The 19,040-nt window shown below is 38.1% G+C and overlaps 1 protein-coding gene across 2 annotated transcripts in view; it reads left to right on the top strand.

Moving 5' to 3' along the window:
- COL4A5 (collagen, type IV, alpha 5) overlaps positions 1-19,040 on the top strand; it is a 360,371-nt gene that overhangs the window by 211,221 nt on the left and 130,110 nt on the right. For both annotated transcript variants that reach the window (XM_006871035.1, XM_006871036.1), the window contains exons 22-29: positions 5,890-5,982; positions 7,650-7,720; positions 8,331-8,522; positions 9,676-9,844; positions 12,258-12,350; positions 12,448-12,552; positions 13,581-13,678; positions 15,058-15,208. In XM_006871035.1, coding sequence (XP_006871097.1) covers positions 5,890-5,982; positions 7,650-7,720; positions 8,331-8,522; positions 9,676-9,844; positions 12,258-12,350; positions 12,448-12,552; positions 13,581-13,678; positions 15,058-15,208 — 972 coding nt within the window. The remainder of the gene's footprint in view (positions 1-5,889; positions 5,983-7,649; positions 7,721-8,330; positions 8,523-9,675; positions 9,845-12,257; positions 12,351-12,447; positions 12,553-13,580; positions 13,679-15,057; positions 15,209-19,040) is intronic.

Genomic DNA, 19,040 nt, shown 5'->3' with positions numbered 1-19,040 from the left:
AAGATCAAAGAGCACAGCCTTCAGTATGGACTGCATCTCAATGTAAAGAAAACAAAATCCTCACCACTTGACCAATAAACAACATGCTTATCTACAGAGCAAAGACTGAAGTTGTCAAGGACTTCATTCTTCTTGGATCAACAATCAGCATTCATGGAAGAAGCAGTCAAACAACATAATGCATTAGGCAAATCTGCTGCACAAGAGCTTTTTAAAGTGTTGAAGAGCAAAGATGTCAGCTTGAGGACTAAGGTGCGCCTGACCTAAGCCATGGTATTTTCAATAACCTCAGTGAAAAAGAAAGACCGTAGAAGAATTGATGCCTTTGAGTTATGGTGTTGGAGGAGAATATTGAAAGTACCATGGGCTGCCAAAAGAACCAACAGATCTGTGTTGGAATAAGTGCAGCCAGAGTGCTCCTTGGAGGCCAAGATTGCCAAACTCTGTTTCTCATATTTTGGACATATTGTCAAGAGGGAACAGTCGCTGGAGAAGGATATCATGTTTGGTAAGGTGGAGGGTCAGAGAAACAGACGAAGACCCCCAGCGAGATAGATTGGCAAAATGTCAGCATCGATGGGCTCAAGCGTGGCAACGATTGTGAGGTTGGCCTAGGACCAGGCAGTGTTTCATTCTGTTGTGCATAGGGTCGCTATGAGTCGGTACCGACTCGATGGCACCTAAGAACAATAATCTGTGTTCATGTAAACTGCCTATTACCGTTACTGCTCCAAAGCCAATTCCTTTATTTGTGCAACAGAACAACCTGTCTGATCTCCCAAGGACTTTGTGCCAGAAATTCTTGCCTTTCCCCTTTCTCTGCGTCATTTCCAGCAGCATACAGATACACTTCTTTTCACCTGTCTTTTTTTGCTTCAGTGTAAATAAAAGCTTTATTTTCAACAATGAAGAACTTTGTAATTCATATTTAACATTAGAATAGATTATTAAGAATTGGATTTTCTCTTTAGAATTTGAAGAGAAAGATACTTATGTTTTAGGATTACACTAGTGACTGGATGGAGTCCTGTTGTGGTGCTGTGGGTTAATGTGCTCGACTGCGAAGTCAGATTGAACTGCAAGGTCAGCTATTCAAGCTCACCTTGAACTCCTCGGAAACCCTGTACAGGGTCACTATGGGTCAGAACTGACTCAATGGCACTTAGCAACAACCACAAAATACCTTATGATACCACTTTCCCTGCCACATGCTGTTGTACACCTCCATTCTCATTTGTAGAACAACTCAAGAATTGTCTCTTAAACATATTCCAATCAGGATTTCACTTACCCCTTCCTACACACCACTCTGTGCATGCTGGTCTTGTGAAAGTCACCAGGGACTTATGCCATGCTAACTTAAATGTCAAGTCTTAGTTCTCTTCTTACTTGATAATTCCCTTTAAACACTTTCTGCAATTGGCTTTATGTACATTACATTTCCCATTTTTCTTCATACCTCCCTGGCTACTGCTACATTGCTGGGGTTTGCCCAAATTTTTTTATTTTTAATTTAGCTGTAAGAAATTAAGTAATGATTAAGATTGTATTTATATAAAGTATACAAATCCTAAATAATACACTATAATAAACTTTTATGTGTATATACTAAAACTATATAACTACCATCCAAATTAAAATTAAGACAACATCCTAACTGATTGGTTTTGTACCTTGTCAGTACCCCCAAAGGTAACCATTGTTTTATCCTCTGGTGTCGATTGGTTTATCTAATCTTGAACTTTGTGTAAGTGGAATCATATAATATGGATTCTTTTATGCCTGGCTTCTTTTATTCAATATTATATCTGGGAGATATTTCCATAATTTCTTTGTAATGACATTTTGTCATTGTTGTATAATGTTTCTTTGTACACATTTGCCACGAAATCATTTATAATGTTCATGGACATTTGGTCGGAGACTGTTAAAAATAAAACTATTATTAAAATTCTTGTTTTGTAGGACATAAAAACTAATTTCTGTGGGATATATATCCAGAATTTGGGTTATAGAGTTAGGTACAGGTTTTGCTTCCATTTGTTGTTGTTAAGTGCTATTGAACTCTTCTTCTGACTTGGTTTCCCTTCCGTATTTTACCTCAGCCATCTGGTTGCTTTGCTGCTCCTTTTATACGCCAAACATAGCTTTTCTCTGCCAGGAATGCTATTCTCTCATTATGTCTATGTCATGTCCTTTAAGTATTTGTTCTGTTTCCGAGGAGCAGCTACTGAGCTTGAACCACCGACCTTGTGGTTCAAAGCGACTTTGCAGTCCAGCGCATTAATCCACAGCACCACACCAGGACTCAGCAAATCATTTTCCAAAATAGTTTTGATTTGCATTTCCCGGATGACATATTGATGTTGCACATTTTTTCCTTATGCTTTTGCTCTTTTTTCAGACCTTTTTCTAATTTTTAATTGGACTGTTGTATATATCTTCTCTCATTATGTCTTTTTTCACTTGTGTCTTTTCTTTTGTTGAACAGAAGTTCTTAATTAAATGAAATCCAACTTATGAATGCCCCATTTTTGGAAAGTGCTGTTTATGCCTAGGTTTAGAAATCTTCACTTATCCATGGAACCTGATAATATTCTTCTCTGTTATCCTCTAGCAGTTTTATTGTTTTATCATTCGTACTTAGATCTTTGATCTGTCTTCAATTAATTTTTGTTTATTGTGTGAAGCAGGAATCAAATATTTTTCCTTATATGGATATCCAATTGACTCAGTACCATAGTAAAAGGCCATTATTACGCCACTGAATTCCATCAGCACTTTTGTTGTAAATCAAATGGCCTTATATTTGTGAGTCTGTGTCTCACCAACCTATTTTTTTCATTGATCTGTTTGTCTCTCTTTGTACCAATGCCAGATTGTCTAAGTATTGTAGCTATTTAGTTACTTTTCATTTCCATACACATTTTAGAATTATCTACCCAACTTTTAAGTTTGAAATGCCCAGGATTCAATCCTTATTCCTCTTCTGTTTTTATCTGTCTCATTCATCTTATGATGTTAAATGTCATGTACTTCCTGGTGGTAGTGGTTATATGCCATGGAGTTGGTTCTGACTCACAGTGACCCTGTATAGGGTTTCTGAGGCTGTAAATCTTTATGGGAGCAGAAAGCCTCATCTTTCTCCCTCAGAACAGCTGACAATGAGATTAACAGCCCAACTTGTAACCACTATGCTACCAGAGCTCCTTATCTACTTCCAAATAACATATCTCTAGTACAAACATAATTCTTTACCTCAAGATTTGTATATCCACCTGTCTACTCAACATCTCTACTTGGATATCTTCATTTACATACACATTTTGAGCTAGATGAATTGAAGTCCTGCTACTCTGCCACCTCTTCCATAGTTGTTCCACTCACAAAATTCCTCTTCTTACTTGAAGGCAGACTGCTCTAACCTTCTAGTTGCTTGGCCTAAAAACCTTGTATTTATTCTTGATTCTCCTCTTCTTTTGCATTCCATATATGATCTATCAGAAAATCCCATTGGCTCGACTTTGAAATATGTCCCAAATATAAAAAAGTCTCATCACCTTCATTGCTATCACCCTGGGATAAACTACCATCTCCTAAGATTACTACAGCAATAGCCATCTAAACTGGTCATGCTGTTTCCATCCTTGTCTTCCTAGTGTCTATTCTTAACATTGGAGTCCTAGTGTGGTACTATAGGATAAGCATTGAATTTCAAGGTCAGTGGTCCAAACCCTCTGGCCGTTCCTCAGAAACCCTGTAAACTGACTCAATGGCACTTAACAACAACAAAATTCTTAACATAGCATCCAGAGTAATCCTTTTAAAAGTGAAGACATATTTGCTGCAATTCTGTTTAAAGTCCTCAACTAGATTTTTATTTTCCTAATAGCAAAAATTAGAGTCTTTACCTTGGCATATAAAACCTTTCATTATCTGTCATTCATTATAATCTGTGAACTCTTCTGACTTGGTTTCCCTTCCGTATTTTACCTCAGCCACCTGGTTACCTTGCTCTTCCTTTTATACAACGAACATGACTTTTCTCTGCCAGGAATGCTATTCTCTCATGATGTCTATGTCATGTCCTTTAAGTGTTTGTTCTGTTTCTTCTTCTTCTTTTTTAAAAAATCATATTTCATCTTCTCAATGATTCCTATCCTGACCACCTATTTAAAATTACAACCTTGTATCCATCCCTGGCATACCCAGTCTTACTTACCCAGTTGCAATCCTGTCGACTCCAACTCATAACCATGGATCCAACCTCATTATCTAACTCTAAGATAAGCACTGAAGTCCTGGTGTGGTAACAAGATCAGCACTAGACTGTGAACCACAAGGTCAGTGGTTCAAACCCACCAGCTACTCCCTGGACACCCTATACAGGGTCACTATGAGTTGGAAATGATTCCACAGCACCTAACAGCAACAAAACATTTTCCTGTAAGCACAACACCTTTTACTATATTTACATATATCATTTAATAGGAGTCCTGGTGTGTCACTGTGAGGTAAGGTGCTGGACTGTAAGGTCAGTTTGAACTGCAGGGTCGACGGTTCAAGGTCATCAGCTGCTCGTCGGAAACCCTCTACAGGTTCGCTTTGAGTCAGAACTAACTCGAAGGCACTTAACAACAATTTAAAAATGTTGCACTCATGTTTTATTATTCCTTCCCACTAGAATGTAAGCTCATGAAGGCATAGAATTTATGGGAAAGGCAGGAGGCTGCACATTTAAAAAATATATTCTGTTGTGTTTACAGTGAAAGTTTGTACCACCAATTAAATTCCCATTTAACAATTCAGCATAGTGGTTGCGAATCAGGCTGCGAACCGCAAGATCAGCAGTTCGAAACTACCAGCAGCTCTGCGGGAGAAAGATGAGGCTCTCTGATCCTGTAAAGATTTACAGCCTTGGAAACTCTGTTCAGGGTCACTATGGATCCTAACCGAATCGACGGCACTTAACAACAACAACAACAACATGCATATTATTCAAGTTATTGTTTTTGAGGAGGGGCTGCAATCCCCATTCATTACTCCTTTCTGATTATACCGTTTCCAGTACTCTAGTTTCCCTGCCCCTTTACTTTCTTATCTTTAGAGTAATGTTTGACCATTTGGTCTCCTATAGATGACTTTTTTTTTTTTTAACTTGTTATTTTGAATTGAGTAAAGGTTTACAGACAAGATCATCAGTTTTGCATTAAAAAAAACAACAACAAAAAACCTTGTTTCATTTGTTGTTCTATGCTGTCAAGTTGATTCTGATTCATAGCAGCCCTTTGTAGGGTTTGAACTGCCAACCTTGTGATTCACAGTCCAATGCTGATCCCACAGAGCCACACCAGGAGTCCATACCAGGATTTCACACAGATGACTTTTAAAAGGACATGTCTTTCATTACTCATAGGTGATATTCTTTATTTTATGAGTCAATCTCTTATTTAGTTGAAAGATTTCCTCAAGGGAAAAGTTTGGTTTCAAGTTTAAAGAGTATCTTTAATTACTTTCATTACTCATAGGTGATATTCTTTATTTTATGAGTCAATCTCTTATTTAGTCGAAAGGTTTTCTCAAGGGATACGTTTGGTTTAAAATGTTAAGAGTATCTCAGGCAACAGTCTCAGAAGAAGACATGGATTTTTGTCTGTTGTGTTTAACAGTATATTTTAAGCACCTAGAATAGTACTTGCCACTCAATAAATATTTGTCAAATGAATTGATTCTGGAGATAGGCTACTCTGATGGCACTTAACAACAACAGCCACAACTACAGTTATATAGAAATGTTGTCCCTCAGTGCTAACTTCTTTAGAAGAGTCTATCTAAAGATGTTACACATACCCTTCCAGTAACGTTTGTTTTTGTTATTATTTTCTCCAGGTGACAAAGGAGACACCTGCTTCAATTGTATTGGAACTGGTATTTCAGGGCCTCCAGGCCAGCCTGGTTTGCCAGGTCTCCCAGGTCCTCAAGGTAAAACATTCTACTTCAGAGAAAACTTAAAAACAATTCTTAGCTAGATTTTCGTGAGCTTGTATTTTTAAACGATGCCAGTTTCTCATTTTATAATTAGTCATGTTGTTGTTGTTAGAAGTCATGACGTGGTACTATGGGATAATGCACTGGACCGCAAGGTTGGTTTGACATATCCACAAATAATTAAATATGAAATGCCTCTATCTATAAAATACATTATGTTCTTGCCTCTAATACCTGAAAGCTACCAACGTTTTCTGTTAAACATTTTGACAGTATTATTCCAGGAAATTTCTGTTTTAATTTTCCATAAGGAGATGAAAATATACAGAGTCAGACATATTTTTTTCCAGAAAACTGGGGGAAAAGTTCAGAATGCCTGGCTCCTGAGTATAGTTTCCAGTGGCAGAGCATCTACTTATTGGGGCTTTATTACATGCTGTCATTAAGAATTGAGGCACCCATTGTAGTTTGACAACCAACTGCCAGTGTTTATCTTTTTATATCTAACTCCTCTCTCCCCATTTCTAATCAAAACCATATTCAGTATCTATCAGGACCAAAAATAGTTTGTTTAACTGTCTCTTGGGATATTTCCACTATTGTCTTGGAATAACATTTTATGTCTGAGTCAGAGCTGAGAATAGATATTAGATCTCTTATCTTTCTGTCTAGTGTGTCTCCCAAGGAGACAAATTCATTTGGAGCTTGGAAATAAGATTTTAGAAGTCTTAAAGCTGCCACTATTATCACTGGGTGTAGTGCAAGTGGTTAATATGCTTGACTGTTAACTGACAAGTTGAAGTTTAGATGCCACACAGAGGTGCCTTAAAGAAAGGCCTGGTGACGTACTTCGGAAAACTCAGCCATTTAAAACTCTTTGGAGCACAGTTCTACTCTGACACATATGGGGTCGCCATGAGTTGGAATCTACTCCACAGCAAATGATTTTTGGCTATAGCTGCCACTTCAAGATAGTAACTTAGCCATGTCCCTCTAGTCTAGTGGTTCTTGAACTTTAGCAAGCATTAGAATCACATGGACACCTTGTTAAAACTGGACTCCGAGGTCCCACCACCGAGTTTATGATTTGATAAGTCTGGGATAAGGCTCAGTCACTAGTATTTCTAACCCGTTCCCAGATGATGCTGAAGTTGCTGATCTAGGAGGCGTCATTTGGAGAACTACCACTTTAATAATGTTTGCTCTATTTTTTGTGGTTGCCAAATGTTTCTCATAAACTAAATTTTAGGACATGACAAAACAAAGAAAGGACTGATAAAGGTCTAGTACGATTGTGTAAGTTAGAATAAAGAAGGATATAAAGACTTTGTCTTTATCACGTTCTTCTCCCCTTGGTAATTGGTTGATTGTGGGAACCTCAGCACCTCTGTGCATAGCACTTAGTAGCTACAAGCACTCAGACAGACTTTAGGTTGGGAAATATATGAGGCTACAATCTTGTAACAAGAAATTTTAGGTTTACCTAAGAGCAGAGATTATGCCCTCATTCTTACATTATAAAAATGTATATTAAAAGGTCACTTTTTAAATGGAATTGAGTGGGGTTATTTTAACACTTGATTTCCTGACTTTCTGATAGCAGTATGACTTTGTCAGGGCTTCTGGCTCAAAGCTGACATTATCATATATGTGTGTGCTAGGATCTATTGGCTTCCCAGGACAGAAGGGAGAAAAAGGTCATGCTGGTGTAACCGGTCCCAAAGGATTACCAGTAAGTTTTGAGTATATTCTAGAATAAAAAAGGACTAGAATTAAGCCATTTGCACTTTGATTTTTACTTGTATGTATATGAATGCATATAGTAAACTTGTATTTTTAAATGATGCAACTTTCTTATTTTATAGATAGTCATACAGATCCATAAATAATTAAATATGGCATGCCTCCATCTATAAAATAATAGCTTCATCAAATAAGCACTGGACTGCGAACCACAAGGTTGGTGGTTCAAGCCCCCCCAGTCACTTGAGGAAGAGCTGTTAGGCTTTGTGCTCCTGCAAAGATTTAAAGCCTCAGAAACCCAATACAGGGTTGTTATGAGTCAAAACCCACTCCATAGCACTTAACAACAAAAACGTATGCATATAGTTAAATATACCCAAAAATTATATGCCATTTGTCTCTTAAGTTGTGATTTATTTGACTCCTTCTCCCTTCCTGACTCACACGCTTCACTTGATTCCGAGTTTTGTACACTAAATGATACAGCATGGGTGAATGAAGTGAACTGGAGAGAGGACAATGTTAGGAAAACTAAACCAATTTTTGTTTCTCTTTCTCCTTTTCACCCTCATTCCTATTGTTTTTCCTTTTTTGCTCAGGGCATACCAGGTGCTCGGGGTGCTCCTGGCTTTCCTGGATCTAAAGGTGAACCTGGTGACATCCTCACTTTTCCAGGAATGAAGGGTGACAAAGGAGATTTAGGTTCCCCTGGAACTCCAGGGCTTCCTGGTTTGCCCGGCACCCCTGGACAGGATGGAGTGCCAGGGCTTCCTGGTCCCAAAGGAGAACCTGTGAGTTGGTTTGATAGTCTTGGTTTTGTGATGTTAAATTGTCACTTCAGATTATTTTCTAGATTAGTGCAAAGGATGCCTCTGATCCCGAAATGAACAATCAATGCTTAAAAGAATGCGGTTGTAGATGGTAATGGCACATTGTTTTTGACTGTGTAGGGTTTCTTTGCCATTCCTTCCCCTCAGTTCTTTTATAACTTCTCCTTCTTAATCCATTGCTATATTTACTCATATTGGCTGTGAATAGGTAGGAGGTTAACATGCTTATTTTATAATGATTTCTTATGGGTCAATATGATGTTCCCTCTTCTCTTACCCTGTATTTCCTTGTCTGGGTTTATTTAGATCTGGTAACTATAAATCTTCTATAAATGAGTAAATTTTCATATACTCATATAGTAAACTGGAGTTGGAATTAACTCAATGGGAACATGTTAAGGATAGAAATTAATATGACCATGCTAAATGAGCCACAGAGCACGAAGATTAAACAAAAATTTTTAAATCTCGTTTTGTGCCAATACCAAGCCTGGGATATTTCAGTTGTTGTTGTTGTTGTTAAGTGCCGTCGAGTCGGTTCCGACCCATACTGACCCTGTACAGGGTTTCCGAGGGTGTAAATCCTTACGGGAGTAGAAAGCCTCATCTTTCTCCCACAGAGCGGCTGGTAGTTTCGAACCACCGACCTTAAGGTTCACAGCCCGATTCGTAACCACTACGCTACCAGAGCTCCATAGGGGTGGAGATTTTTGTGCTCTCTTGTACCACTAGCACTGGACACATAGTAGGAGTGCAGAAATATTTGATGAATGATGAAATGGAGTGACTGCAACACCATCTGATCATACCCCTCACTTGTTCGGTTTTTAGGAAGAACTATTAAAAGAGCTCTGGTAGCATAGTGGTTACGAGTTGGGCTGCTAACCTCAAGGTCACCAGTTCGAAACTATCAGCTGTTCAGTGGGAGAAAGATAATGCTTTTTGCTCTTGTAAAGATCTGCAGCCTCAGAAACCCTATAAAGGGTCGCTGTGAGTTGGAACCAACTCCACGGCACATAACCAATAATTATGGCTAGTTGTAGTCATTAATATCAGCCTGTTATATGTATTTACTCTGTACTGAACTTTTTGTACTGAACTTTTGCCTTTTCAGGGTGGAATTGTTTTTAAGGGTGAAAGAGGTCCCCCTGGGAACCCAGGTTTGCCAGGTCCCCCGGGGAATAGAGGACCCATAGGCCCTCCTGGCTTTGGCCCTCCTGGCCCAGTAGGTGAAAAAGGTATACAAGGTGTGGCAGGAAATCCAGGCCAGCCAGGAATACCAGGTGAGTTTGGTATCATTGTTTGGTTTCTTTTGTTTTGTTTTTGGTGCTGAAAACAGTAATGTATTATCTTCAGCCTCTCTTGGCTTTCTTTGCTGAGAGAGATGTTTCCCAGGCCATTTATTGTTGGGCCCTTCAGAGTTTCTAAGCAAGGGGAGCAGTGTGTTTTGTAATAGGAAGCTTCTCTTTAAATTTTTTTGCTAGTTTTTAATGCTGTTGTTATTTTTAAGTACTTGGTAAATAATGCAAACTTTAACAAATAATTATAATGGAAATACACAGGTAGCTACCATACAGACCAAGAAATAGAACATTGACAGCATCCTAGGAGTCCTGGTGTGGCGCTCTGGATTAAAGCGCCAGACTGCAAAGCCATTTGAACTGCAAGGTCGGCAGTTCAAGCTCACCAAGTCGCTCCTCGGAAACCCTATACAGGGTCGCTATGGGTCAGAACCGACTCGAAGGCACTTAACAACAACAAGGAACACCCAACCCCCACCCCCTTTCCTTTCCTAATGCTAACCCCCTTCTACTCCTCGGAACTTAAGCATGGTCCTGACTTTGCATAATTTCCTTCCATTTCCTCCCTTATGTATCATCTGTATATCTGCATTCTAAAGAGTCCTGGTGTGGTGCTGAGGGTTAATGCACTGCACTGCAAAGTCAGTTTGAACTGCAAGGTTGGAAGTTCAAGCTCACCAGCTGTGCCTTGTAAACCCTATATAGGGTTGCTATGGGTTGGAGAATATTGAAAGTGCCATGGGCTGCCAAAAGAACCAATAGATCCATTTTGGAAGAAGTACAGCCACAGTGCTCCTTGGAGGCCAAGATGGCCAAACTTCGTCTCTCATACTTCGGACATATTGTCAGGATGGACCAGTCGCTGGAGAAGGATATCATGTTTAGTAAGGTGGAGGGTCAGGGAAAAAGAGGAAGACCCCCAACAAGATGGGTTGGCCAAGTGGCAGCATTGGTGGACTCAAGCGTGGCAACAGTAGTGAGGTTGGCCCAGGATCGGGCAGTGTTTCGCTCTGATGTGCATAAGGTCACTATGAGTTGGTACTGACTCGATGGCACCTAACAACAGCAATGGGTCAGAACTGATTCAGTGGCACTTAACAACGACAGCAACGACAGCATATGCATTCTAAAACTATTTTGATTGTGCCTGTTTTTTTAACTTCATAATTTTGTAATCATTGTGTGAATATTCTTCATGTTAACCTTGTAGGTTATGGGTAGCTATAGTACATTTTCTTTTATTTATTTATTTTCGTAGTAGTGTTTACCTCAGTTGCCTTTAACGCTTATGCTTGTTCAAGAGGGTTTCAAAAAGTTAATGGAAAAATGTCAGGACTTTTCATTCCATTTTCCACAAACTTTGAACAGTCTTACCATGTAGTATTTCACTGTAGTTATATGTGTGTGGTGCAGTTGATTTATCCAGTATGTTGTCAATGGACAATTCAGGTATTTAAAGTTCAGCCTATTTGGTTAATACTTATTTGGGCATTAATGTGTTTGATATATATATACAAGGGAGCTTCCAAAAGTTCTTGGAAAATTAAATTAAAAGATAATGGATTTTTTCCACAACTTTTTCAAGCCCTCTCATATATATTTTGTTGTTGTTGTTATATGTCGTTGAGCTGGTTCTGACTCATAGTGATCCTGTATAGGGATTCCAAGGAGCAGCTGGTGAGTTTGAACTGCCAACCTTGCGGTCCTGTGCTTTATCCCACAGCACCATACCAGGTTGAAGTCCTAGTGTGGCACTGTAGGATAAGCACTAGACCTTGAGGTAGTTTGAACCACAGGGTTGGCAGTTCAGACTCACCAGCTGTTCCTCAGAAACCCTATACAGGGTCTCTATGAGTCGGAACTGACTCTATGGTACTTAACAATTATATGCATGTGTGTGTTGTTAAGTGCTGTCAAGTCAATTATGACCCATAGCGACCCTGTATAGGGTTTCTGAGGAGCAGCTGGTGAGCTTGAACCATCAACCTTGTGGTTCAAACTGACTTTACAGTCCAGCGCATTAACCCACAGCACCATAACAGGACTCCACCATATTATTAATTATCCAGAAAGCATTTTCTTTGTTTACTGCAATTTAACATCATTTTCAGGCTCTTTTGACTTAACACATTTTTAAAATATTTTTATAAATTTTATCTTCAGCGCTGGAAGTTCTTAAAGCTGTTACCTACTTTTTCTCTTCTAAATTTCATCTTGCTGTTTAATATTTTCCTTGAGTATATAATGTGAGATTATTTTTCCAGGAGAATTTTACTCGTTTCTTTGACTGCTTAGAAGATTGTCAATGATTTTCTTCTGTTATTGTTATTAATTAAAGGAGATCTTTAGCGCCATGAATAATTCTGAATCACCAGTAATTTTTCCATGTTCTTAGGTCCAAAAGGTGATCCAGGTCAGACCATAACTCAACCAGGGGCTCCTGGCCTGCCTGGCATCCCAGGCAGAGATGGTGAAGTAGGCCTTCCAGGTATATGAGGAATTTATTTCATCACATCTTAAAACACCTACAAGTTGGCTTTTTTATTTGAAAGTTTCCCTTTTAAAACAACGTTGTTTCTTTATAGGTGACCCTGGCCTCCCAGGCCAACCGGGCTTGCCAGGAATACCTGGTAGCAAAGGAGAACCAGGCATTCCGGGAATCGGTCTTCCTGGACGACCTGGTCCCAAAGGTATGTATGACTGAGTAAAAGACAGGGTAAGATTACATGGTGTATACGATATTCTTTTATATAGTTTCCTTAACAAACACAATATAATTGTTGTACCTTTTTCTATAGGCTATAAAGGATGTAAATGGAAAGCTAGACCATATTAGACTATAAACTCATAATCTTTATCTAAAACAGTACAGACAAGAAAATATCTAAATCATATATACATAAAAATTATATATAAACTCAAAAATGTAGAGATTATCATCTATTGTGTTAATTATTATGATCCCAGAGCTAAAACAGTTTCTGGTACATAGTAAGTAAACACTAGATGTTTGTTGAATAAATGGGTTCTATTCAGCCGGAAAAAGACTTAGTGCACACATGTGTCCAAGCAATGTTTTAGCCTAGATCATATTCTCTTGAATACTAAAATTTTTTATGGCTGTTGCTTCCATTTTGCCTTATTCCTCACAGAATATTTTCTCACAGATGTCAAGAACTCATTGATTTATGGGCAGTTCTCAAACATCTTCTTACTCATCGCCACTCAGTGCTTTAGAAAATGTCAGATTTAATTTTATTTATAAATATAGGTGTGTATGTGAGAGAGAGAGAGAGAGAAAGAGAGAGATCTGCAATTATTTTTAGCTAATTTTCAAAATTACATGGTAGTCTGTTTATGATATGTGCTATAACAACCAAATGGAGACAGAAGAAAAATGTATGTGTTTTTGTGTGGTATCCACTCCTTATCCTATTTTATTCTATAACAGTCCCCATTTCCTTTAAGAAGGGCATAACTTCCACACATATGAGCACTATGTGAAAATGATAGAATCATAAGGTCATTAGGAGGAAATATCAGGTAAAGCTTGATCCTGAGTCCTCATCTAGAATGTCATTATGCTTTTTACATCTTCCTGTAGTCAGTAAGCATGATTGAATAAGGTGACAATGTGTGGGTGGGTGGGGGGGGGGGGAGGTTGTATATCTTTCTTAAGTGCCTTCTAATTGTTTTTTGTTTGTTTTTTAAATGACAGGTTTTCCTGGAATTCCAGGTCCTCCAGGAGTACCTGGGACACCTGGAAGAATTGGCCTAGAAGGCCCTCCTGGGAAGCCAGGCTTTCCAGGTCCAAAGGTGTGAGACATCTTAAGTTATCCTCCTTTTCCTACCTCCTTTACTTTCCTTAGCACTAACTATTTTTACTTCTATACCATCCAGTCTTTCACTATATGCATAAACCTTAACTGATTATATTTTTATGTAAGTATTCTTTAATATTCCAAGAGGTCATATTTGGAGGGGAAACAGAAATATTTCTGAATCTGTTTTAGGATAATTGTTTATCTGATGAGGTATCTCTTACAATCATCAGCTGCCCTTGTGTTTTGCTGTAGAATCACCATTCCCAGCTAGTCTCTATAGATACCTGTGTGATGTGATGAGTGGGTGAAATGGCGTTGAATATTGTGTCAGCATCTTCTCATATTATATCCCTCTGTCCTAATTCCACCATAGATACATAATGTGAATCACTGCTATTGATGTTGTAATCATAGTGTAATACCATGTTTGAAGTATTTTTCATTTCTTTTATTATACATTAGCTAATCTAAAACATTCATCAGTCAACCTTCAGTGGACTGATGGGATATGTAGTTATCTTGAGTGTCCATGTATTTTATCTGTGGTTAATTAATTTAAATCTCCTATTTTCCATAATTACTACTTTTTCCCATGGGAAAAACAGTTGGCCATGACTCCAGCTCTCATGCAAAAACCATTTCTCTGCTTTTTTATATTCTGAACATTTTCACATGAACATATAGTAAAAGGAATAATAATACAGTAATAATACAGGAAACTTTCATAAATCAATCACCCAGATTCAAAATTATCAAGCTTTTTTACCACATTTGCTTCATTTATTCTTTTTTTTCTTTGTTGAGATATTTTAATCCAAATCACAAAATTGTTTCATTTCACAAAAGCAGCAATTCCATTGGCATGCTTAGACAAATTAAGTGTTGTTGTTCTTAAGCGTTGTGGACTCAGTTCCAATTCATAGCAACCCTGTATAGGGTTTCTGAGGAGCAGCTGGTGAGCTTGAACCACCGACCTTGCTGTTCAAACTGACTTTGCAGTCCAGTGCATTAACTACACCAGGACTCCTAGAAAACTTAATTACAAATACTTACTTGGTATAATCAAATCCTCAGTCTATGATCACATGTCTTTATTTGGTTAGACTACTGCTTTTTTGGATGCTGTTTCAGTTATCACTTTCTTGTTTTGAAGCTAATCCCACTCATTGAAAATTGGTTTTACTAAACCATGTTTCCCATTATTCAGATGTTCTTTGCAGCATACCCATTACTTTTCAGTATTTAATCCTATACACAGAAACACTCTAAGTATTACTTTGTATTTTCTGCTTTAAATTCTCTATAGTAAACGATAAGCATCAGGAAAGTCATGGGGAGTTTTTGTTGTGTTTTGTCATGTGTATGCTCAAGGGAGAACCAGGATTTGGGCTACCTGGGCCACCTGGGCCTTCAGGACTCCCAGGTTTGAAAGGAACACTAGGTCCAAAAGGTGATCGTGGTTTCCCAGGACCTCCAGGGCCTCCAGGACACACTGGCTTCGATGGGATTCCTGGACCAAAAGGTATGGAGAGTGCTGCTACTTTAAAATTTGCTTTTAAAAGTTTATAAAAAACTGAAAGTTTATAGATGATAAGCAAAATTGACTGAAAAACCCAGCCGTCATTGTCACTGCTATACTTTATTTTTTCATGCTCCATTGTATTTCATTGAATAGATAGTACAGTTATGTGTGTGTGTATTTTCTCTTGAGTACTAAAAGAATACACGTGTGTTTGTGTGTGTGTGTGTGTATGTGTGTGGTATATATATCATTGTTCATCGTTTAAGTGCCATCAAATTGGTTCCAACCCATACCGACCCTGTATGAGGTTTCCAAGGAGTGGCTAGTGAGCTTGAACTGTTGACCTTGCAGTTCAAACCAGTTTTGAAGCCCAAGGCATAGCCTGCAGCACCACACAAGGACTCCATATATATATATATTTCACTCAGAGGCTTCTTCCCACCCCAGTCTCAATCTGTTCCTCCCTGCCCCTATATATACCCATTTTTTTTCTCATTTATCCTCTTAGCTGTCCTTTATACAAACAAAAGTCAATGAGAGTGTATATTCTTGTTTCTCCGTTTCTCAAATCATAGAATATTATCTTTTCAGTTTTTGCATTTTACTTTCCACTTAATATATCCTGGAGATCATTCCATATCAACACATACAAATCTTTAGTTTTTAAAATAAATGCCTAAGATTCAATTACAAATATAGATACCATTGTTTATTCCAAGAGTTACTAGACTGGAAATTTTCTAATCTTTTCTTCTTTTAAATAATGCCACAGTAAGTGACTTGCATATATATTTCATGTGTTTAAGTGTAATAGAATAGTATTAATGTTTTCTTAAAATTAAAGAGTATCTGTGGTGGTGGTGGTTATGTGCCCTTGAGTTAGTTCCCACTCATCACAACCTTGTATAGGATGTGCATGGCTGTAAATCTTTATAGGAGCAAATAGCCTCATCTTTCTCCCATGGACAACTGGAAGATTCAGTCTGCTGACTTTGCATTTACCAGTCCAACTTAACCCACTATATTACCAGGAGACCCTGTTGTTTGTTGTATTGTTAGGTGCTATCGAGTTGCTTCTGACTCAGGTGACCTACATACAACAGAACAAAACACTATCTGGTCCTGCTGAAGTCTCACCATCCTGGTTTCTAAGGAGCATGCTTTATTATTATTATTATTATTATTATTATTATATAAGTTTTTATTGTGAATTATGGGGGTTTACAATGGGAGAACATCAGTTTTACATTCAACCTATCATATTTTGTTTCATTGCAATGATTACAATCCCCTCCATGCATAATCAAATAACCAAAGGGTACACCACACAGGCCCTCCCCCGGTTGTCATTACACAGCCCCTCTCCCTCCCTCCCTGAGTTCAGTGTCCTCAGCTGCTCCATCTGTCCACATTATCATCTCTGTCTCCATCCCTGGTATCACTGCCTCTCTGGGTAGGGTCCCGGTCTCTGTCCTTCTCACTTGATGGTCCCAGGGACCTCTGCTCCTGGGCTGCAAAATCAAGGACTCTCCTCCTTTTGTCAAAAAACATCTACCTCTACATTTCCCACCCTCACAGTCAGTCCTGATGGCAATTATTCACTATTGTACCACAAGAGTCTTATCCCCATTTCCTTTCACCAACCCAGTCCCAACAGATTGGAAATCATTCAGTGAAGATTCTACCTACCTCTGCCCCATCTGGAACTAGGCTCCCTCTTGTGAGCCAGTCACTTCTTGCCTTTATGGCCCGCCTGACCCCCCCCCCCATTTTGGGTAGCCAATGTCTAAGTTCTGGTCTGTGCACACTGTTCCTCATGAGCACAATTAAGTATTCTGGAATACTTATTCTCCAAAGTGTTGTCCACAGCTTATCATGATCCACACAGTCAAAAGCCTTAGTGTAGTCAATAAAGCACAGATAAACATCTTTCTAGTATTCTCTACTTTTGCCAAGATCCATCTGATGTCAGCAGTTATATCCCTCTTTCTATATTATCATTTAAATCCAGCTCGAACCTCTGGCAGTTCACTGTCAATGTACTATTGTGCCCATTTTTAAATTATTGTTGGCAAAACTTTGCTTGCATGTGACAGCAATGATAATGTGATGATCTCCACATTCTGTAAACAGGTCACTTCTTTTTAGAATGGGTACAACTATGGATCTCTTCCAGTCAGTTGGCCAGGTCTTGGCATAAATGAATGAGTGCCTCCAGTGCTGCATCAGTTTGTTGAAAGATTTCAATTTGTATTTCATTAATTCCTGGAGCCTTGTTCTTTACCAATGCCTTCACTGCACCTTGGACTTCTTTCTTTAGTCCAATTAGCTCTTGATCATATGCTGTCTCTTGAAATGGTTTGACATCATCCATGTCTCTTTGGTACAGTGACTGTGTATTCCTTACATCTTCTTTTGTAGCTTCTGCATCATTCAATATTTTGCCCATAGAATCCTTCAATATTGAAAGTCAAGACTTGAATTTTTTCTTCAGCTCCTTCAGCTTGAGACATACGGAGTGACTTTTTCCTCTCTTGTGTTCTAACTCCAGGTCTTTATGCATTTCATTATAATACATGACTTTGTCTTCTATAGCTGCCCTTTGAAATTTTCTGTTCAGCTTATTTACCTCTTCATTTCTTTTGTTTGCTTTAGCATGTCTCATTTGAAATCCATTTTGGTCTTTTTCTTCTTAATCTTTTTTAACTTTTGCTTTCTTGTTGTATGATGTTCTTGATGTCATCCAAAGACTCTTCTGGTCTTTGGTCATTCTTGCCTAATACATCAAACTTTGTTTGCATGTGATATCAATGATAATATGTGATGATTTCTGGTCTTGAAATGATCTCTAAATTCAGGTGGGATATGCTCAAGGCCAAATTTTGGCTCTCATGGACTTGCTTTAATATTTCAGCTTCAGCCTAAAGTTGCATATGAGCAATTGGTGATGTGTTCCACAGTCTGCCCCTTGCCTAGTTCTGGTCAATGGTATGGACCCTTCCCACTATCTCTTCCCACACATGTAGTCAATTTGACTTATGTGTATTCCATATGGCTACGTTCATGTGTATAGTCATCTTTTATGTTGTTTAAAAAGGTATTTCCATTGAATAAGTAAGTTATCTTGCAAAATTCTCTAGCATTGCTTCTATCATGTATAAAAATTGCCAAATTGTCAAATTTGTCAAACTCACATCAGCAAGTGTGAGTCTGTGGTGTCCTCACAAACTTGCTAGGTTAGTCCATTGAAAAGCTCTTTGATTTTTGTCAATCTAACAGATGTAAATAGGTATCTCAGTATAATTTTATAATATTTAATTATGAAAATATTCAAACATTTAAATATTTTAAAAATTGTACCATGAATATCCACTATCTAGGTTCTGCAATTAATATTTTATCTCTGCCAAAATATTATTTTTCTATTTTTCAAATATACAGGGAAATAGAAAGAAATTTCCAATGCCCATCGCCTATATTTACTATCAACATTTTACAGTACCTGCTTTTCTATATCTAGCTATCTCTTTCTATACTCTTTGATCTGAATTTTTTATATATTCCAAAGTAAATTTCAACAGCAGTGTACTTCTCACTAAATATTTTAGCAGGAATATCATAACTACTTCTTCAGAGTTTTTTTTTTTTATTTAAAAATCATATTAAATGCGATATACAAATCTGAAGAATATATTTGCTGGATTTTGGCAAATGCATAAACCTGTGTGACCAAAACCCCTATCAAGATATCATCTCAGCAAGAGAGAGAAGAAGAAGAGCTAGCTGATCAGAAGTTTAGGAAGAGGTGTGAGCTCCTGAGTCCATGGGTAGT

Source organism: Chrysochloris asiatica, unplaced genomic scaffold (genome assembly GCF_000296735.1).
Source record: "Chrysochloris asiatica unplaced genomic scaffold, ChrAsi1.0 scaffold00159, whole genome shotgun sequence".
In the NCBI taxonomy this organism is placed as follows: domain Eukaryota; kingdom Metazoa; phylum Chordata; class Mammalia; order Afrosoricida; family Chrysochloridae; genus Chrysochloris; species Chrysochloris asiatica.
The sequence above is the reverse complement of the archived record's forward strand: the minus strand, read 5'-3'. Positions and strand labels throughout refer to the sequence as shown.